The following is a 20550-nucleotide window of genomic DNA, read 5'->3' as shown; positions in this document are numbered from 1 at the left end:
AACCCAGAAAAAATGGACAAATTCCTAGAAACACACTACTTACCCAAACTAACATAAACTGAGGTAGAAAATCTAAACAGACATAACAGAAGAAATTGAAGAGGTAAAAAACAAAACAAAACAAAAAAGTCCTGGCTCAGACAGCTTCACTGGAAAATTCTACCAGACATTCAGAGGAGCTGACACTGCTATTATTCAATGTATTCCAGAACATAGAAAAGGAAGGAATACTCCCCAATTCATTCCAGGAAACCAGCATAACCCTGATACCAAAACCAGGCAAAAACACTACTAAAAAGAAAATATAGGTCAATATCCCTCATGAATATACATGCAAAAATTCTTGACAAAATTCTAGCCAATAGAATTTAATAGCATATAAAAAAAATAATACTTCATGACCAAATGGAATTGATACCAAAAAAAAAAAAATTTTTTTTTTTTTATGCAAGGATGGTTACACATTAGAAAATCAATCAATGGAATTCACCACATACGTAAAACAAAGAACAAGAATCACATGATCATCTCATTTGATGCAGGAAAGGCATTTGATAAAGCCCAACACCTGTTCATGACAAAAAACTCTCAGGAAAACAGGAATAGAAAGGAAATTCCTCAACATAATTAAGGGCATATATACAAAACCAACAGCCAACATTATTCTCAATGGAGAGAGACTTGAGAATGGGAAGCAGACAAGGATGCCCTTTACCACCACTCTTATTCAATGTTGTACTTCTGAAAGTCCCAGCTACAGCAATAAGGAAGAAAGAAATGAAAGGCATACGAATTGACAAGGAAGAATTAAAACTATCCCTATTTGCAGATGATATGATCACATACACAGAAAATCCCAGAGACTCCACAAGAAAGCTACTGGAACTAAGAGAAGAATTCAGTAAAGTGTCAGGGTACAAGATCAACACACAAAAATCAGCTGGATTCCTCTGCACCAATAAAGAGACCAAAAATCAGGAAAACAATACCATTTACAATAGCCTTCAAAAAGATTAAAAAAACAAAAAAAAAAAACAAAAATCTAACTAGAGATGTAAAAGACTTATACAAAGAAAACTACAAAACATTACTGCAAGAAACCAAAAGAGACATACATAAATGGAAAAAACATACCATGCTCATAAATAGGAAGACAACATTGTGAAAATGTCAATACTACCCAAAGAGATCTAGCAATATAATGCAATCCCATTCCAAATTCCAACAACATTCTTTAATGAGATAGAAAAACAATCACCAGCTTTATATAGGAAAGGAAAGAGGCCCTGGATAAGCAAAGCATTATTGAAGAAGGACAAAGTAGGAAGCCTCACAGTCCCCAATCTCAGAAATTACTATACAGCCACGGTAGTCAAAACGCATGCTACTGGTACAATGACAGGCACATAGACCAACGGAACAGAATTGAGAATGCAGAAATATACCTCTACCTATGGACGGACAGCTGATCTTCCACAAAGGGTCAAAATAGGGAAGAGAAAGTCTCTTTAACAAATGATGCTGGCAAACTGGATATCAATTTGCAAAAAAATGAAATAATATCCATACCTCACACCACACGCAAAAAGCTAATTCAAAATGGATCAGAGACCTAAATGTAAAACTATAAAGATCATGGAAAAAAAAACATGGATAAGTTTAGGGACCCTATGGCATAAAATGAATATCAAACATAACTAAAAATTCAGAAACATCAGAAGATAAACTAGATAACTGGGATCTCCTAAAAATTAAACACTTATGCTCATCCAAAGAGTAAAAAAAGAACTTGTTATTGTTGTTGTTAGGTACTGTCAAGTCAGTCCCAACTCATAGCAACCGTACGCACAACAGAACGAAACACTGCCCGGTCCTGAGCCATCCTTACAATTGTTGTTACGCTTGAGTTCATTGTTGCAGCCACTGTGTCAATCCACCTCATTGAGGGTCTTCCTCTTTTCCACTGACCCTGTAATCTGCCAAGCATGATGTCCTTCTCCAGGGACTGATCCCTCCTGACAACATGTCCAAAGTATGTAAGACACAGTCTCACCATCCTTGCCTCTAAGGAGCATTCTGGTTGTGCTTCTTCCAAGACAGATTTGTTCATTCTTTTGGCAGTCCATGGTACACTCAATATTCTTCGCCAACACCACAATTCAAAGGCGTCAACCCTTCTTCAGTCTTCTTTATTCATTGTCCAGCTTTGACATGCATATGATGTGATTGAAAATACCATGGCTTGGGTCAGGCACACCTTAGTTCTCAAGGTGACATCTTTGCTCTTCAACATTATGAAGAGGTCCTTTACAGCAGATTTACCCAATGCAATGCGTCTTTTGATTTCTTGACTGCTGCTTCCATGGTTGTTGATTGTGGATCCAAGTAAAATGAAATCCTTGACAACTTCAATCTTTCCTCCATTTATCATGATGTTGCTCATTGGTCCAGTTGTGAGGATTTTTGTTTTCTTTTTATGTTGAGGTGCAATCCATACTGAAGGCTGTGGTCTTTGATCTTCATCAGTAAGTGCTTCAAGTCCTCTTCACTTTCAGCAAGCAAGACTGTGTCACCTGCATAACGCAGGCTGTTAATGAGTCTCCCTCCAATGCTGATGCCCCATTCTTCTTCATATAGTCCAGCTTCTTGGATTATTTGCTCAGCATACAGACTGAATAGGTATGGTGAAAGGATATAACCCTGACACACGCCTTTCCTGACTTTAAACCCCTTGTTCTGTCTGAACAACTGTCCCTTGATCTATGTACAGGTTCCTCATGAGCACAACTAAGTGTTCTGGAATTCCCATTCTTCACAATATTATCCATCTGACATCAGCAATGATATCCCTGGTTCCACGTCCTCTTCTGAAACCAGCCTGAATTTCTGGCAGTTCCCTGTCAATATACTGCTGCAGCCATTTTTGAACGATCTTCAACAAAATTTTGCTTGCGTGTGATATTAAGGCTATTGTTCTATAATTTCCACATTCGGTTGGCTCACTTTTCTTGGGGATAGGCATAAATACGGATCTCTTCCAGCCAGTTGGCCAGGAAGCTGTCTTCCATATTTCTTGGCATAGACGAGTGAGCACCTCCAGCGTTGCATCCGTTTGTTGAAACATCTCAACTGAATTCCATCAATTCCTGGAGTCTTGTTTTTTGCCAATGCCTTCAGTGCACCTCTTCAGTACCATCAGTTCCTGGTCATATGCTACCTCTTGAAACAGTTGAAATTAACGACTCTGTGTATTTCTTCCATCTTCTTTTGATGCTTCCTGTGTCATTTAATATTTTCCCAGAATATCTGTCAAGATTGCAACTCGAGGCTTGAATTTTTTCTTCAGTTTTTTCAGCTGGAGAAACGCCTAGCATGTTCTTCCCTTTTGGTTTTCCATCTCCAGCTCTTTGCACATGTCATTATAATACTTTACTTTGTCTTCTCTAGATGCCCTTTGAAATCTTCAGTTCTTTTACCTGATCAATTCTTCCCTTTGATTTAGCTGCTTGACTTTCGAGAGCAAGTTTCAGAATCTCCTCTGATATCCATCCTGGTCTCTTCTTTCTTTCCTGTCTTTTCAGTGACTTCTTGCTTTCCTCATGTTTGATGTCTTTGATGTCATTCCACAACTCATCTGGTCTTCAGTCACTAGTGTTCAATGCATGTGGTACATACATACAATGAAATACTATGCAACAATAAAGAATAATAATGAATTTGAGAAATATCTCAGAACATGGATGAATCTGGAGGGCATTACGCTGAGTGAAATAAGTCAATCACAAAAGGACAAACATTGTATGAAACCACTATTATGAGTAGTCAAGAAAAGGTTTACACAGAGAAAGAAACATTTTTTGATGGTTATGAGGGGTGGCAGGGGGAAGGAGGGAAAATCACTAACTAGAGAGAAGGCACGCATTAATTTTTGAAGGGAAAGGCAGTACACAATACGGGGAAAGTCAGCAGAACATGGCCAAGGCAAGGGAAGACACAGAGAGGCATGCAAGAAGAAGACATTGACAGTAAATACTGTAACATATAAAATCCTGCAACAACAGGAATAAAAAAAACAATAATTTATGAGTGGACACATAGGTCAATATGTGCATTGAATAGGTGTGGAAGGGTGTATTGGAGTATACTCACGTGCATATATAGGTTTGTCTATGGATATTTCTACATATACACACGTATGTGCAGCATGAATATTTGTATATATAATAGAGCACATGGGGCACAGTCGTGGAAACATCCTAAACATAACCAAAAACTCCAAGGGACTGAGTTACTGGGCTTGAAGGCTAAGGGCCATAGTCTTGGGAGACATCTAGGTCAATTGCCATTACGTAGTTGATAAAGACAATGTCCTACATTCTACTCTGGTGAGTGGAGTCTGGGATCTTAAAAGCTTGTGAGTGGCCACATAAGATACAACTACCTATCTCTTTATGTCTGGAGCAAAGGAGAGTGAAGAAAACCAAAGGCTCAAGGAAAAAATTAGTCCAAAGGACGAATGGACTACAAGAACCACAGCCTTCACTAGTCTGAGACCAAAAGAACTAGACGGTATCCAGTTATCACTACTGATCACTCTGACCAGGATCACAATAGAAGGTACTGGTTAGAGTGGGGAAAAGAAAGTAGAACAAAATTCAAATTCATAAAAACGATCAGATTTACTGGTCCAAGAGAGACTGGAGGAGCCCCCAAGACTAACTTGGAACTGAAGCCATTCCCGGAGATCACCTTTCAGACAAATAACAGACAGGCCTATAAATACACAATAAGACCCATGAGGAAAGTATTCCTTAGAACATCATCTCCATGACACCAAAAGGGCAACATACCTGCCCAAAAGCAAAGATGAGAAGGCAGGAGGGGGCAGGAAAAACAGATGAATGGAATGGGGAACTCAGGGTGGCAATAGGGAGAGTGTTGACACACTGTGGGGATTGCAACCAATGTCACAGAACAATTTGTGTATAAACTATTGAATGGGAAATTAATTTGTTCTGTAAATTTTCACCTAAAGCACAATAAAAAAAAAAAATTATCTTCAGTTGTTTAAAAAAAAGTTCCTTAAAAACTCTCTTTTGAATTTATGATCTTTAGTTCATTAATCTGAATTATGGTTGGTGAACACTGTATGAGATTCATCAGAGTGTAAGTAGCATTGCCCTTAAAACAAAGGTGGAGGCCTTGAGCCAGTTTCTTTCAAGTTGGTTCTGACTCATGGTGACCCCATGTATGTCAGAGAAGAACTGTGTTGAATATGATTTTCAATGACAGTGATCTTTTGGAACTAGGTTGCTAGGCCTTTCTTCCAAGGCACCTCTGGGTGGACGTGAATCACCAACCTTTCAGTTATCAGCCAAGTGCTTCACCCATTTGCATAATGCATTAATGCTTGCTAGACCTCAAGTGCTGTTTATTATACAGTTTACCAAATGGTACCTTGAGATCAAAATGACTGGATGTGCCTTATAAAGTGCCCAACTTGCTCCCCAGAGTGTAAGTTGGGCACTTGGGAAGAAAGGGTTAAGAGTTACATATGATTTTTCTATATTAAAAAAAAATTTAGAAAAAGTAAAAAGTTCTATTATGTCTCACTTGATGTCTTATCTTCACTAAAATAATACAATTAAGGACACTGTAGAAATAAAACAATCTATTTAATATATAGTCCATATAGTTTCATATTCATAAGGTTTTCACTGGCTAATGCTTTTCAAAAGTAGACTGCTGGGTCCTTCTTCCTAGTTTGTCTTAGTCTGGAAGCTCAGCTGAAACCTGTCCTCCATGGGTGACCCTGCTGGTATCTGAACACTGGTGGCATAGCTTCCAGCATTACAGCAACACGCAAGCCCCCACAGTACGAAAAACTGACAGACACGTGGGGGAGAAAAGACTGAAGCTGTCAAGGATTTCATTTTACTTGATCCACAATCAACAGCCATGGAAGCAGCAGTCAAGAAATCAAAAGACGCATTGCATTGGGTAAATCTGCTGCAAAGGACCTCTTTAAAGTGTTGAAGAGCAAAGATGTCACCTTGAAGACTAAGGTGAGCCTGACTCAAGCCATGGTATTTTCATTCACATCATATGCACGTGAAAGCTGGACAATGAATAAGGAAGACTGAAGAAGAACTGCCGCCTTTGAATTGTGGCGTTGGCAAAGAATATCGAATATACCACGGACTGCCAAAAATAACGAACAAATCTGTCTTAGAAGAAGTACAACCAGAACGCTCCTTAGAAGCAAGGATGGTGAGACTGCGTCTTACATACTTTGGACATGTTGTCAGGAGGATCAGTCCCTGGAGAAAGACATCATGCATGGCAGAGTACAGGGTCAGCAGAAAAGAAAAAGACCCTTAACGAGGCGGATTGACACAGTGGCTGCAACAATGAGCTCAAGCATAGCAACAATTGTAAGGATGGCTCAGGACCGGGCAGTGTTTTGTTCTGTTGTGCATAGGGTCACTATGAGTCGGAACCAACTCAACGGCACCTAACAACAACAACATAGTTTCATATACCACGTCTTTTGATTAATATCCAACCTTTCAAAAGTTACCTAGGGTCTCATTGGATACAGAGCCAGCATGAAAACTGGGCAACAGAGCAAAATCTTTTAAGAAGCCCCTGACTAATAGACTTGACAAAATGAACCCTAAAAGCCTCATTGTTCAAAGACACAGGGTCCCCTTTTCTTTGTCTCTTGATTCAATTTCCAACTTTCAAAAAAAAATTATACTTCCATACATATGCTTTAATAGATTTTATATTTGTACAAAATCAAATATTATGGTCATGTATTTACTTTACGTATGTAACCTAGTAAAACATATATATGCAAACATAACTTTTCAGTGAAAATCTAGAAAATTATCTTTTTTAGTTGAATATAGGCATCATGATCTAGTTTTCGTAACACATGCAGAATCATTGCTGTCAGACTGTACTTCCTGCTCGAGGTTGGCTCTCAGGTTCACATAAAAGTACAGCAGAATCTGTCTCCAGGAAACCGTTTAATGTCACTTCAAGCATCTTCCCGAAACGAGGTCCACACCTCACTTTCTCCTACCTGCCAGACTTCCTCCAAAACAGAGAACACCGTGACATTTGGTCACAGAGGAGAAGATGACAACCTTTCTCCTTCAGGGTACCTAGGTGCACCTTGACGGATAGATTGGGGCCGTATCATAATTTATTGTGAATTACTTCTTCCTGTCTATAGGCCTGATAACTCTCAACGCTCCAAGCCCATGTTTTTCTTCCGTCTGGATATTTCCCCCATTTCCCCGAGAAGAGATTTTGTGCTAAAGATTAAGGAAGTAGAGAGGCTCATTTCTTTGCTTTGGAAAAACTGAAGACGTTTAAGACTCCCCAGTATAGAGGGCATTCGGCTGTATGTTATTCCAGGCACTTACTGTCCTCTGTGGTCATGAATGGAATCCAAAAACTATGCGTACTGCCAAATCCATTGGAGGCAACCAGCCGAAACTCATACTCTGTGTACGGCTGGAGATCTCTCACTTCATAGCTTAACGATGCAGAAGGGCCGGAAAATAACCTATATGGAGGAGAGATGGTAATTAGGAAGTCTTAGACGTTCAGAGATAAAAAGACAAACAAAATCTCATGTGAAAGAATTTTCAGAGAATGTTAACATACATTTAAGTGCTGGAATTTTGTGTCGTCGAATGGTATCTCTTTTTATTAAATAAGTGGCCATTTGGCTGAGGGTTTGTAATCTTTTGTTTATGTACGATACAAATTCTGCAGTATTGAGACACAGATTGCCATGTGGAATCTGTATAGGTATTACAGTATTCTAGACACAGCTCATGCAACATTCTCTTGGGTTCAAGTGCATCTCTGCTTTGTTCAATACATATGCTCGTGAAAACTATCAAGAAATCTTATTTTAGATGCTAAATAGATGGAAAAAAAAGTATATATTTCTGTAAAGCAAATGATTATCCACTAGGTTGTTTGCTTGTTTTCCTTTTGTTTGAACTCTTAAAAGGCAACCTATTTTTGTTGCAAAGGAGAACTGACCTATTCTTCAAAAATTAAGGTAATGCAAATTAGGTCTACGTTGTACACCCAGATAACAGCTAAGAGGATGGACACTAAAATGGAATGCTCACTCTAGAATTTCACGGGCGGAGTGGCCAGGCCTCATCTGGAGCTGGTATCTGGGAGAGCCGGGGGCGTTGTTATGAACTGGTGTAGACCAGACAACCTGAAGACTGGTTGGAGTGGCAGCTGAAAGCCTTGGAGGCAGCACGCCATCTGGAGCTGTCGACAACCACAGATGAATTAGAGCAGAGAGAACTGTGGAGAACATATGCTGCCTGGGATGGAAATGCTCCATATACTGGAAAAACTGTTCCTCGGGATCAACAACGATGTTAAACATGGTCCATTTAATTTAACATTTTCATTCCTGAACTACTGTACTTCCTCATTGTTCATTTCAACACAATTACATTATTATTCCAGTCTTCAAAGCCAGTCCCCAAACAGCAAGAAAAATGAATACGCAGCACATTCCACCTGTACTTCTGTTTACCGAATTGAAAACAGGTAGGGGGATTTAGCCAAGCAAGTACCTTTGAAAATTAACTCTTTGTTCAACAGACCAAGCAAGCTAATATTGAAATAGTTCATCCTATCTGTATCAGCCATTAGTCATCTTAATCACACCACCCCAATGTGGGAAACCCAGGTTCGATTCCCAGCCACTGCACCTCAAGCTCAGTCACCTCTTGTTTCTTAGTGGAGGCTTGCATGTTGCTGTGATGCTGAACAGGTTTCAGCAGAGTTTCCAGACTAAGAACAGGAAGAAAGGCCTGGTGATCTATTTCCAAAAATCCACCTGGTGTGTGCGAGGTCCCTGTGAGCACGGGGTCCCATGAGTTGGGAGCTGACTCTGGCAGCTAACAACAACAACACATAAAGCAATTTGCTGCTGCTGCTTTTTTTTCTTGAGGAAGGGAAGTTTGCTGAAATCATGTTTTCTGAATGATGAATATACATGATTGGCTGAAAATAGCACATTCCAGCCTTAATCCTCACCCGTGAACATATGACAAGTATACTCTTTTTCAAGAAGCCCTGGTGGAGCAGCGGTTAAGAGCTTGGCTGCTAACCGAAAGGTCGGTGCTTTGAATCGACCAGTCAACCCGTGGGAGAAAGATGTGGCAGTCTGCTTCCAAGAAGATTTGCAGCCTGGGACGCCCTGTGGGGCAGTTTTACTGTGTCCTACTCGGTTTCTATGAGTCGGAATTCAACTCAACGGCAATGGGTATGGGTACACTCTCTTCCTGTTGAGTTTTATATAGTCAGTTGTTTCTTCTCACTGTGCCCTCCCCTTATTCAAATAAGTTACAAATTGGGGCCTATATGTTACTTTTGGTAGTCTTGCTGAACCTCTTGCAAATCTCTCCTTAGTTCAGCATAGGTGCTTGATAAAATCTGTCAGGGTAATACATTCGAGTAGTTCTACAAAGCCTCACTGTAACAAGTGAATCTAAACCCTGTTCTAATTTTTAACAAAAACGACAAGATGACTTTGGCTATTGAATGAACTCTTCCAACAGGTATAACTTGAATGAATTTGTCATATGAGCACTTGTCCCAAAACTAATCAGAAACTCAAAAGCACAGGCTTTGGAGTTAAAGAAAGCCCTATGGTTTTAGAAAAATTACCTAGTGACTCTGCAGCTGCTTTCTCATCTTTAAAATGGGAATAATAATATTTCTCTTGTTATTGTTGTGAGACAATGTAAGCAAAATACCTTATTTTTGGTTGTAGTAATCGTTAAGTAATTATTATCTATTATTTTTTTGAAGCCTTGGTGGTACAGTGGTTAAGAGCTTGGCTGCTATCCAAAAGGTCGGTAGTTCAAATCCACAAGCTGTTCCGTGGAAACCCTATGGGATAGTTCTACTCTGTCCTGTAGGGTCACTGGTTGGAATTGACTTGATGGCAATGGGTTTGGTTTTTTGGTATTATTGTTGTTAATAGCTAGCAATTACTTAACAGCTAACAATGTTAATTAAAATCAGTGATTAACATCATTAATAGCTAAGATGAAACTAAATACAGGGTTCATTTTCAGCTCTCTTCATACATAACCTCATGTATATGTGAATTTTATGTATTCTTCAATTCAGGTGAACCTGTCTGTGAACAGTGATGCTGATGAATGACCAACAATGAGAATGGAAGACTAGAATACACTTTTCAGCTATCAGTTTTACATGTTTCTAGTTAATAATTCACTCATTCTTTCAATAAACATTTATTGAGCGTCTATTCTTTGCCAAGGGGTGTTGTAGGTGTGCAGGAATAATGTCACTGAAGAAAACAGACGCAGTCCTTGTCCTCAAGGAGCTAACATTTAAGTGGTGGAAGCAGGCAATAAGAAAACAGATACATGAAACACTGCCAGGTGGTAATCAAAGCCTTGAGAAAAATACAGCAGCATAAGGGAAGAGAACATGACAAGGAAGCTTGCAATTTTAATTACTAGATAATAATTTTGGCTAGATAAGATCATTAGGTGACACCTGAGCAGAAAAAAGTGAGGGAGGTGGCCACGAGAATGTTTGCAGGAAGAGCAATACAGTCAGTTCAAAGGTAGTGAAAAGGAGGAAGTAGTCATGTTTAAGGAGCAGTTAAAAAGCCAACATGACTGAAACGGACGGAGTAAGGGTGAGAGAGGAAGGAAAAGAAGTCAGAGGGATAGGCAGGGTCCAGATCATGAGAGTCTGTGAAAGTCATAGTAGGGGCTTTGGATTTTAATCTAAACAGGATGGGAACCATTGAAGGGTATACCAAAGAAATGGTACAATCTGACTCTAAACTTATAAAAACCATTCTGCTATAGGAGGGTAAGCGTGGAAAGAGAGACATCAACTATTGAAATACAGGCAACAGATGATGGGACCTTAATTTCAACTAATAGCAGTGACAGTGCTGAAACATTTTGCTATTCAGTTGACTGTAGTGTGTATGGATAATAGAAAAGAAGATAGTCAAAGATGGCACCAATGTTTTTGGCCCAAACACCCAAGTAAATGGTGGTTCCATTACTGTGATAAGGAACAATGAGGGGAGAAACAGGTTATGGGGCAACCAAGAGTTCTGTTTTGGCTGTGTTACACTTACAAGTGTATTATGCATCTTAATGGAGATATCAAGGAAGCAGTTACAGATGTGAGTCTGGACGTGAATTGTGGTATTATATTTAAAGGCTGAGACTTGATGAGATAACCTAGGGAGTCAGAGTAGATGGAGCAGAGAAGAGGTCTAAGACTCAAGCCCTGGGATCCAACTAAATTCGAGGTCAGCAGGATGATGCTACAGCAGAGGAAACAGAAGGAGTGGTCAGCGAGGGAGGAGAAACACAAACAAAAGGTGACATCTTGGAAGCCAAGTAAAGAAGGCATACCCAAAGGGAAAGACTAATCAACTGTGTCTGATGAGTGCAAGTAAGAAGAAGACTGAGAGTTGAACTTTGTGTTTGTCCACGCGGAGGTGTTTGGTGACCTTGCCAAGAGCAGAAGCAGTGCAGTGGTGAGCAGGGCAGTCTGATTAGAGAAGGCTGAGAAGAGAATGAGATGGGAGTGAGTGGGTATACTGTCCACAGAAAACTCTTTTGAGGGGTCTTGTTCTAAAGGGGTGTTGAAAATGGCGGGGGGGCAACTAGAGAAACTTGTGGTATCAAAGGAAGGCTTTCTGAAAATGGGAGATGTGGCAGCAGGTTTGCATGATTACTGGAATGGTCCAACAGAGATTGGTTGAAATGACAGTTTAGAAGAGAGAACAATTCTCAGAGCAAAGTCTTGGGTGGCAGGGAGAGAAAGGAGAGCCTGTGTACATGCGGAGGGACTGTCCACCACTGCCCAGAAGTCAATGCAGAAATTGACGGTTCCGATTCAGAAAGTTGGGGAGATTTAATGATGGGAATATAACAAAGATCTCTTACAATGGTTTCCATTTTCTCCATGAACAAAATAAAAGCAAAGGCATCAGCTCGGTGCCCAAGTGTGAGGGTGAATTGGACGCATCAAAAGAGAGAAAACTGTATGAAATATTTCTCTCAGTTTGTAGAACGGTGACATGACAAAGTAATGCAATATGATTGTTGTCCAGAGCAACTATCACTCAGTAGTTCTAACTTTAAATCTTTGGATTATAGGACATTCATTGCTAAATACTAAGTATTGATATTTTATCTGTGAGCTCAAATAGTTTTAGTAATGGTAATTTCTTATTTGATACATATCTTTGATTGATTTATAACAAATGCACCTACACAAGACCAACCAAAAAAAAAAACCAGACCCAGTGCCACTGAGTGGATTGTGACTCATAGTGACCCTATAGGACAGAGTAGAACTGCCCCATAGAGTTTCCAAGGAGCACCTGACAGACTCGAACTGCTGACCCTTTGGTTAGCAGCCGTAGCACTTAACCACTACGCCACCAGGGTTTCCCACACAGAAGAAGAGTACTGCAAACAAGGGCAAAAAGTCGAGAGCAGTGTGCATATAACGTAGAGAATATAAAACCATGTCCACTTGCTTGATCGCTTTTTGCCTGATCTGTCTGCAACAAGGAGTATAACATCATCGACGAGTCGAACTCTGAGTGAAAATCAGTTTCAGTAAGTCATCACCAGGAACAAATTACAGTTCATAATACGTACACAAAATTCCCTTCTTCGGTTCAAAACTGCATTGCCATGCTATTAAGAAAAGAACAGAGGAGTACCCAAAAGTAGGCTCCACAACATGAATAAACCACCATGGATTATCTTCTGAACAACAATAAAACATCTATTTGCTCCATTAAATTGGACACACTGATTATTTAAAACTGCAAAATATTTCCAAACAGAGTCATCATCTTCTTCACATATAATTCCTCATTTTGTATGCTTTCAGCAACACAAAATTCTAGAAACCTTTCTTTCCCCTCCATTTAACCCCTTTTATCCTAGACCTAGTCCTCAGAGGCTCTTTAGCACCAAAGCAATACCTGGGAGCCAGCCGTAATTCCACCCCTGGCTTCTTAACAGAAGAGCCATGTATCTCTCAGCTTGATATATTGTCTCCAAGATGCTATGTGGCTCAAAAAGCCTCTCTCAGATTTAATATGACCCTCGTGGGGCAGGCACTCCACAGACAACCTCCTGAATCAACAAATCTTGTCCAGTAAATACTAATTCTACAAGGCAACTGGATAAAACAGCTATCCCCGTCTATAAATTCAAAGGAAGGAATTTTTTTTTATGAAATTTCAAATTTAACCTTCTTTCTAAGGCAAAACTAATACAAAACATTAAGCAATTTTTGGACTGTATGTTTTTATTAAGCTTTTAAATGATGCATATTTCAGATGCTTCTCTACACACACACACACATACACATACACACACGACAGAAAATGAGTTACAAATGACCCAAACCTTTGCTCCATAGAGGTTTATAGAACTCTAGGGGTGAGCTCTAAAAAGCAAAAATAGAGGCTTTTTTTCCATCTGACATAAAGTTGATGGCTACTAAGAGTGTAGGGGCCAGAAGAGAAAAGTTATGGGGAGAAAGTGTCTTAATTGTGATCCCCATAAGCCCCCGTTTCTGTCTCAAGCCACTTCACAGAATTGTTACTATTGCAGTGTGTTTTTTGCATGTGCCTGCGTGTTTCAAGATAGTAGAATAAAACGTTGCATTAAAATATAAAAGAAGCCTATGATTTTTGTAAGAAGCCCAATTCTGTGATTAAACCTACTGAGTACTACTATGCATGAAGCACTTTGCTGGGGCTGGGAAAGGAGAGGACAGGTAAAAAGGAAAGAACAGGTAAGAAGGGAGGATAAGGCCATGTGCTTGATATTTAACACAGAGAAAAGACATGACTCAAAGACCTGTAATGGGAAACAATGTGTGCACAGCATAAGAGAGGTATAAGTGCCTTGGGGGATTCAGAAGTTAGCAGCTCACATCCACGTGTGTGTTAAACCCAGCCTTTTTGAGGGCTGTGCCTTTAAGTGGCACTGTCACGGGGGACTGTCAGCTGAGCGCATCTGGGTTAATAATGCTCTCAGCCTAATTCCAGTGCCTAGTGTCCCGTCAACCTTCCTGTGCTCATTCCACTTGGATGTGATGCTTCCAGCTGGGTTCACTTGGAATCTGACTCTGGACCATTCCAAACTACCCTCTCACTTCAGAGATTAGATTTCTGGCATCCTTGTTTATCTTGTGATGAACATAAGCATTCTGACTGCAGCTCAGTGCCTGGCACACATTCAAAATTTTGAATTACATATTTACTTATCATATTTTGACATAGCGAGATATGGGCAAGGATTTCAAATTCTAGTTTCTAGAATGGAAAACTAAAGTTCAGATACATACATTGAGCCATTGAGTCATGAACAAATTGAAAACAGAAGGCAAGACTCAATTCCCAGCCACTAAACCATATGTCATTAAAACAGATATTAATTTTGAGGAAGACACAGATGTGCTAACAAATGGACGGTCAACCTTGAGCACAAGGATGCACACACAACAGAATTAAATAGGAACAAATAGGTTAAAGTATATTTAATGTTCTCAAAACAGTCCCTCTTATTAGTTCATTTTTCAAACCCACGCTGGGTGCCAACTTTTTTAGCATAATTGTTTCCAATCCTCAGAATTACGTGACAAAATGATAGTTGGATATCTCTGTAGTATAGAGTCTGAGGCTCAGGGAACTTAAAAGTTTTATTCAAAGTCACAACACTGATAATTGGCAGAGGATTCAAACTAGAACTGTTTAAGTCCAAAGACAGTGTTTTTAATTCTACACCACAAAAAGTCCGTTATAGCAAGCCATTTATAATATTGAAAAAATATTACACATACTAAAAAGTTTAAAGGCACATAATTTACAATATTGAATAAATTACTCTCAGGAAAGCTTGTATTTATGTTCTTTCTAACTCGTATACACTATCCCACGGACAGCATTGTACTTCCAGGCAGATCTTGAAATGTATTTGGGACAATGGATGCGATGCCATTCCTCTTCAATTTGTTATTCCCGGCATAGTAGACCATATGATTGTCTGATTCAAAATGACCAATACCAGTCCATTTCAGCTCACTAATGCCTAGGATATCGATGTTTATGCATTCAATTTCATTTTTGATAGTTTCCAATTTTCCGAGATTCATAATTTGTATATTCCACATTCCAATTATTAATGGATGATTGCACCTGTTTCTTCTCATTTTGAGTTGTGCCACTTCAGCACATCAAGGTCCCAAAAGCTTGACTCCACCCATTTCATTAAGGTCGGCTCTACTTTGAGGAGGTAGCTCTTCCCCAGTCATATTTTGACTGCCTTCCAACCTGAGGGGTTCATCTTCCGGCACTATATCAGACAATGTTCTGCTGCTATTCATAAGGTTTTCACTGGCCAATTTTTTCAGAAGTAGACTGCCAGGTCCTTCTTCCTAGTCTGTCTTAGTCTGGAAGCTCTTCTGAAACCTGTCCACCAAGGGTGACCTTGCTGGTATTTGAAATATTAGTGGCAAAGCTTCCAGTATCACAGCAAACTGACAGATATTTTAAGGACTAAGTTCTGCCTGACCCAAACTGGTGTTTTCAATTGCCTCATATATATGCAAAAGCTGGACAATGAATAAGGAAGACTGAAGAAGAATTGATGCTTTTGAATTACGGTGTTGATGAAGAATATTGAATATACTGTGGACTGCCAGAAGAATGAACTTATCTGTCCTGGAAGAAGTACAGCCAGAATGCTCCTTAGAAGCAAGGATGTTAAGATTTTGTCTCACATGCTTTGGACATGGATTGGAGGGACCAGTCATCAGAGAATGACATCATGCTTGGTAAAGTAGAGGGTCAGTGAAAAAGAGGAAGACCTACAATGAGATAGACTGACACAGTGGCTGCAACAATGGACTCAGGCATAACAATGACTGTGAGGATGGCACAGGAGTGGGCAATGTTTCATTCTGTTGTACACAGGATCGCTATGAGTTGGAACTGACTTGACAGCACCTAACAACAACAACAACAACTCATATACTTAAATAGTACTTCCCCGGTCTTATTTCTTTATCACAGCAGCAAGGACTCTGTCTCCTTATCATTCCACAATGACCCTCACATAGAACAACTAGTGTGAATTAGTCATATCTAAGGAATTCACCAAAACCCACAGAAATTCAATAAAACTCAAGTCTATGGATTCTTAAGAGGAAAAATATTTTAAAACATTCAGTGCTATCTATGAGTATGTCATGGAATTGATCTTTGATCATATGATGTTTAAAAAAAATAGCATCTTAAATATGGAAGTCAGATAGCTTAAAAGTCGCCAACTTTAACTTCCCACCAAATAAAGCATTCTTTCTAAAACATACCAGACAGGTGATCCCTGAACGTCTGCTGTTCTTTATCAATGACAGGAAAAGAGCTGCATTGTAAATTGCCCCCGTACATTATTGGACAGTTCTTGTGGGCTGAACAGCTCTTTCTGATGTAGAAATAAAAACTGTATTACTTCTACAAATCTTAGGGTGAACATAATCTTTTTTCAACACTGAACCCCTCTGAGAGTGAAACACGGTACCTTAAATAAATGACAGGAGTTAACCGAGTTGCAGCAGGAATAGACTGGGATTTTCTTGGGCAATGGGTGCATATGGTTGGTCAGGTTAACAACACCGGCCTCTTTAAGACTGGCCTCCTTACCTGGGTCCTACTACTTCCCGAGAAAAAGCCTCCTCTATCATTATTGCCCAGAACTTCAGGAATTTTAAGTACACCCACCTCTCAGTTATTGGCATAGTTAAGTTCCAAAGGCCTTTCATTACTCGAAAATCACAATTATGCAAAAATGGGGGATGGCCACAACAGATCACAAAATGGAGGATAACTACATCATTACACAACTGCCAAGTTATATCATTACATAACTGCCAGGTAACATCATTATATAACTGCCAAATGACATCATTACGTAACTGTTGAACCACTGAGAATCATGGCCCAGCCGAGGACCCACAGCTTTGGCCACCACAGCCAGTGCTTCTCTCGCCTTACACCCTGACGTTTGCTACCAGCAGATGTACGCTGTTAACGCGCAAACTAGTTGGATAGCAGATTTTTTTTTACTACTGTTGTAAATGAGAAATGTCAGATAACAAGATAGTTGATAAGTGAGGAGTACTGTCCTCTGCTGTGTTTCCTGTTCCCTCCAACTATTTTTCATAAAATGTGATTTCTCAGCCATTAACTGGCTGTTTTTTTTTTTTTTAAATCTGATTTGGCTGTGTTCCCAGTTTGATAATGCCCATTTAAAAATATGATGCCCTATACCTAAACCAAACACTCTTTGTGCATTCAGACCAGAGCACCACAGGGAGACTCTGACTTTTTCTTATTGAGGTAAAATATGTATCATAAATATTTGCTGTTTCAACCAGTTTTAAGTGTACAAGTCAGTGACATTCATCATGCTATGCAACCATCACCCACTCTCCATTTTTAAAAATGTTTTGTTTTATCCCAAACAGAAATCCAGTTACCCTAAGGCAATAACTCTCCATTCCTCACTCCCCCTTCCCCAAATAACGACAGATAAAGATTTTTATCTATGCATTGCCAGTTCTAGATATTTTGTTAGTGGAGTCATACAGTATATGTCCTTTTGAGTCTGACTTACTTCACTCAGCAGAATGTTTTCAAGGTTCACCCCTGTTGTAGCATGTATTAGAACTTCATCTCTCTTTAGCGCTGAAAAGTATTTAATTATACCTATGTACCACCTTTTCCCCCGTGTGTCTGTCAGTTTGTCGTACTGTGGGGGCTTGTGTGTTGCTGTGATGCTGGAAGCTATGCCACCGGTATTCAGATACCAGCAGGGTCACCCATGGAGGACAGGCTTCAGCTGAGCTTCCAAGCTAAGACAGACTAGGAAGAAGGACCCAGCATTCTCCTTCTGAAAAGCATTAGCCAGTGAAAACCTTATGAACAGCAGCAAAACATTGTCTGATATAGTGCTGGAAGATGAGCCCCCCAGGTTGGAAGGCACTCAAAAGATGATTGGGGAAGGGCTGCCTCCTCAAAGTAGAGTCGATCTTAATGATGTGGACGGAGTAAAGCTTTCGGGACCTTCATTTGCTGATGTGGCACAACTCAAAATGAGAAGAAACAGCTGCAAACATCCATTAATAACCGGAACCTGGAATGTACGAAGTACGAATCTAGGAAAATTGGAAATCGTCAGAAATAAAATAGAATGCATAAACATCGATATCCTAGGCATTAGTGAGCTGAAATGGACTGGTATTGGCCATTTTGAATCAGACAATCATATAGTCTACTATGCTGGGAATGACAACTCGAAGAGGAATGGTGTTGCATTCATCATCAAAAAGAACGTTTCAAGATCTATCCTGAAGTACAACGTTGTCAGTGATAGGATAATATCCATATGCTTACAAGGAAGACCAGTTAATATGACGATCATTCAAATTTATGCACCAACCACCAGAGCCAAAGATGAAGAAATAGAAGATTTTTATCAGCTGCTGCAGTCTGAAATTGATCAAACATGCAATCAAGATGCATTGATAATTACTAGTGATTGGAATGCAAAAGTTGGAAACAAAGAAGAAGGATCAGTAGTTGGAAAATATGGCCTTGGTGATAGAAACAATGCTGGAGATCGAATGACAGAATTTTGCAAGACCAATGACTTCTTCATTGCAAATACCTTCTTTCACCAACATAAACGTCGACTATACACATGGACCTCACCAGATGGAACACACAGAAATCAAATCGACTACATCTGTGGAAAGACACGATGGAAAAGCTCAGTATCATCAGTCAGAACAAGGCCAGGGCCCGACTGTGGAACAGACCATCAATTGCTCATATGCAAGTTCAAGCTGAAACTGAAGAAAATCGGAGCAAGTCCAGGAGAGCCAAAATATGACCTTGAGTATATCCCACCTGAATTTAGAGACCATCTCAAGAATAGATTTGACACATTGAACACTAGTGACTGAAGACCAGACGAATTGTGGAATGACATCAAGGACACCATCCATGAAGAAAGCAAGAGGTCACTGAAAAGACAGGAAAGAAAGAAAAGACCAAGGTGGATGTCAGAGGAGACTCTGAAACTTGCTCTCGAGCGTCGAGCAGCTAAAGCGTAAGGAAGAATTGATGAAGTAAAAGAACTGAACAGATTTCAAAGGGCCTCTCGAGAAGACAAAGTAAAGTATTATAATGACATGTGCAAAGAGCTGGAAATGGAAAACCAAAAGGGAAGAACAAGCTCAGCGTTTCTCAAGCTGAAAGAACTGAAGAAAAAATTCAAGGCTCGAGTTGCAATAGTGAAGGATTTCATGGCGAAAATATTAAACGAGGCAGGAAGCATCAAAAGAAGATGGAAGGAATACACAGAGTCACTATACCAAAAAGAATTAGTCGATATTCAACCATTTCAAAAGGTGGCATATGATCAGGAACCGATGGTACTAAAGGAAGAAGTCCAAGCTGCTCTGAAGGCATTGGTGAAAAACAAGGCTCCAGGAATTGATGGAATATCAATTGAGATGTTTCAACAAACATCATACTGGAGGTGCTCACTTGTCTATGCCAAGAAATATGGAAGACAGCTTCCTGGCCAACTGACTGGAAGAGATCCATATTTATGCCTATTCCCAAGAAAGGTGATCCAACCGAATGTGGAAATTATCCAACAATATCATTAATATCACACACAAGCAAAATTCTGCTGAAGATCATTCAAAAATGGCTGCAGCAGTATATCGACAGGGAACTGCCAGAAGTTCAGACCGGTTTCAGAAGAGGACGTGGAAGCAGGGATGTCATTACTGATGTCAGATGGATCCTGGCTGAAAGCAGAGAATACCAGAAAGATGTTTACCCATGTTTTACTGACTATGCAAAGGCATTCAACTGTGTGGATCATAACAAACTATGGATAACACTGCAAAGAATGGGAATTCCAGAACACTTAATTGTGCTCATGAGGAACCTTTACATAGATCAAGAGGCAGTTCGGACAGAACAAGGGGATACGGATTGGTTTAAAGTCAGGAAAGGTGTGCGTCAGGGTTGTATTCTTTCACCATACCCATCTAATCTGTATGCTGAGCAAATAATACGAGAAGCTGGACTATATGAAGAAGAAGGGGGCATCAGGATTGGAGGAAGACTCATTAACAACCTGCATTATGCAGGTGACACAACCTTGCTTGCTGAAAGTGAAGAGGACCTGAAGCACTTACTAACGAAGATCGAAGATCACAGCCTTCAGTATGGATTACACCTCAACATAAAGAAAACAAAAATCCTCACAACTGGACCAATGAGCAACATCATGATAAACGGAGAAAAGATTGAAGTTGTCAAGGATTTCATTTTACTTGGATCCACAATCAACAGCCATGGAAGCAGCAGTCAAAAAA

General features: G+C 39.8%; 1 protein-coding gene across 1 annotated transcript in view; it reads right to left on the bottom strand.

Annotated features, from left to right (window-relative positions):
* USH2A (usherin) overlaps positions 1-20550 on the bottom strand; it is an 894134-nt gene that overhangs the window by 325996 nt on the left and 547588 nt on the right. The window contains exons 39-40 of the mRNA XM_003419876.4: positions 8160-8310; positions 7437-7579 (exon numbers count right to left, since the gene is read on the bottom strand). Of these exons, the coding sequence (XP_003419924.2) occupies positions 7437-7579; positions 8160-8310 (294 nt within the window). The remainder of the gene's footprint in view (positions 1-7436; positions 7580-8159; positions 8311-20550) is intronic.

Source organism: Loxodonta africana, chromosome 25 (assembly GCF_030014295.1).
Source record: "Loxodonta africana isolate mLoxAfr1 chromosome 25, mLoxAfr1.hap2, whole genome shotgun sequence".
In the NCBI taxonomy this organism is placed as follows: domain Eukaryota; kingdom Metazoa; phylum Chordata; class Mammalia; order Proboscidea; family Elephantidae; genus Loxodonta; species Loxodonta africana.
The sequence above is the reverse complement of the archived record's forward strand: the minus strand, read 5'-3'. Positions and strand labels throughout refer to the sequence as shown.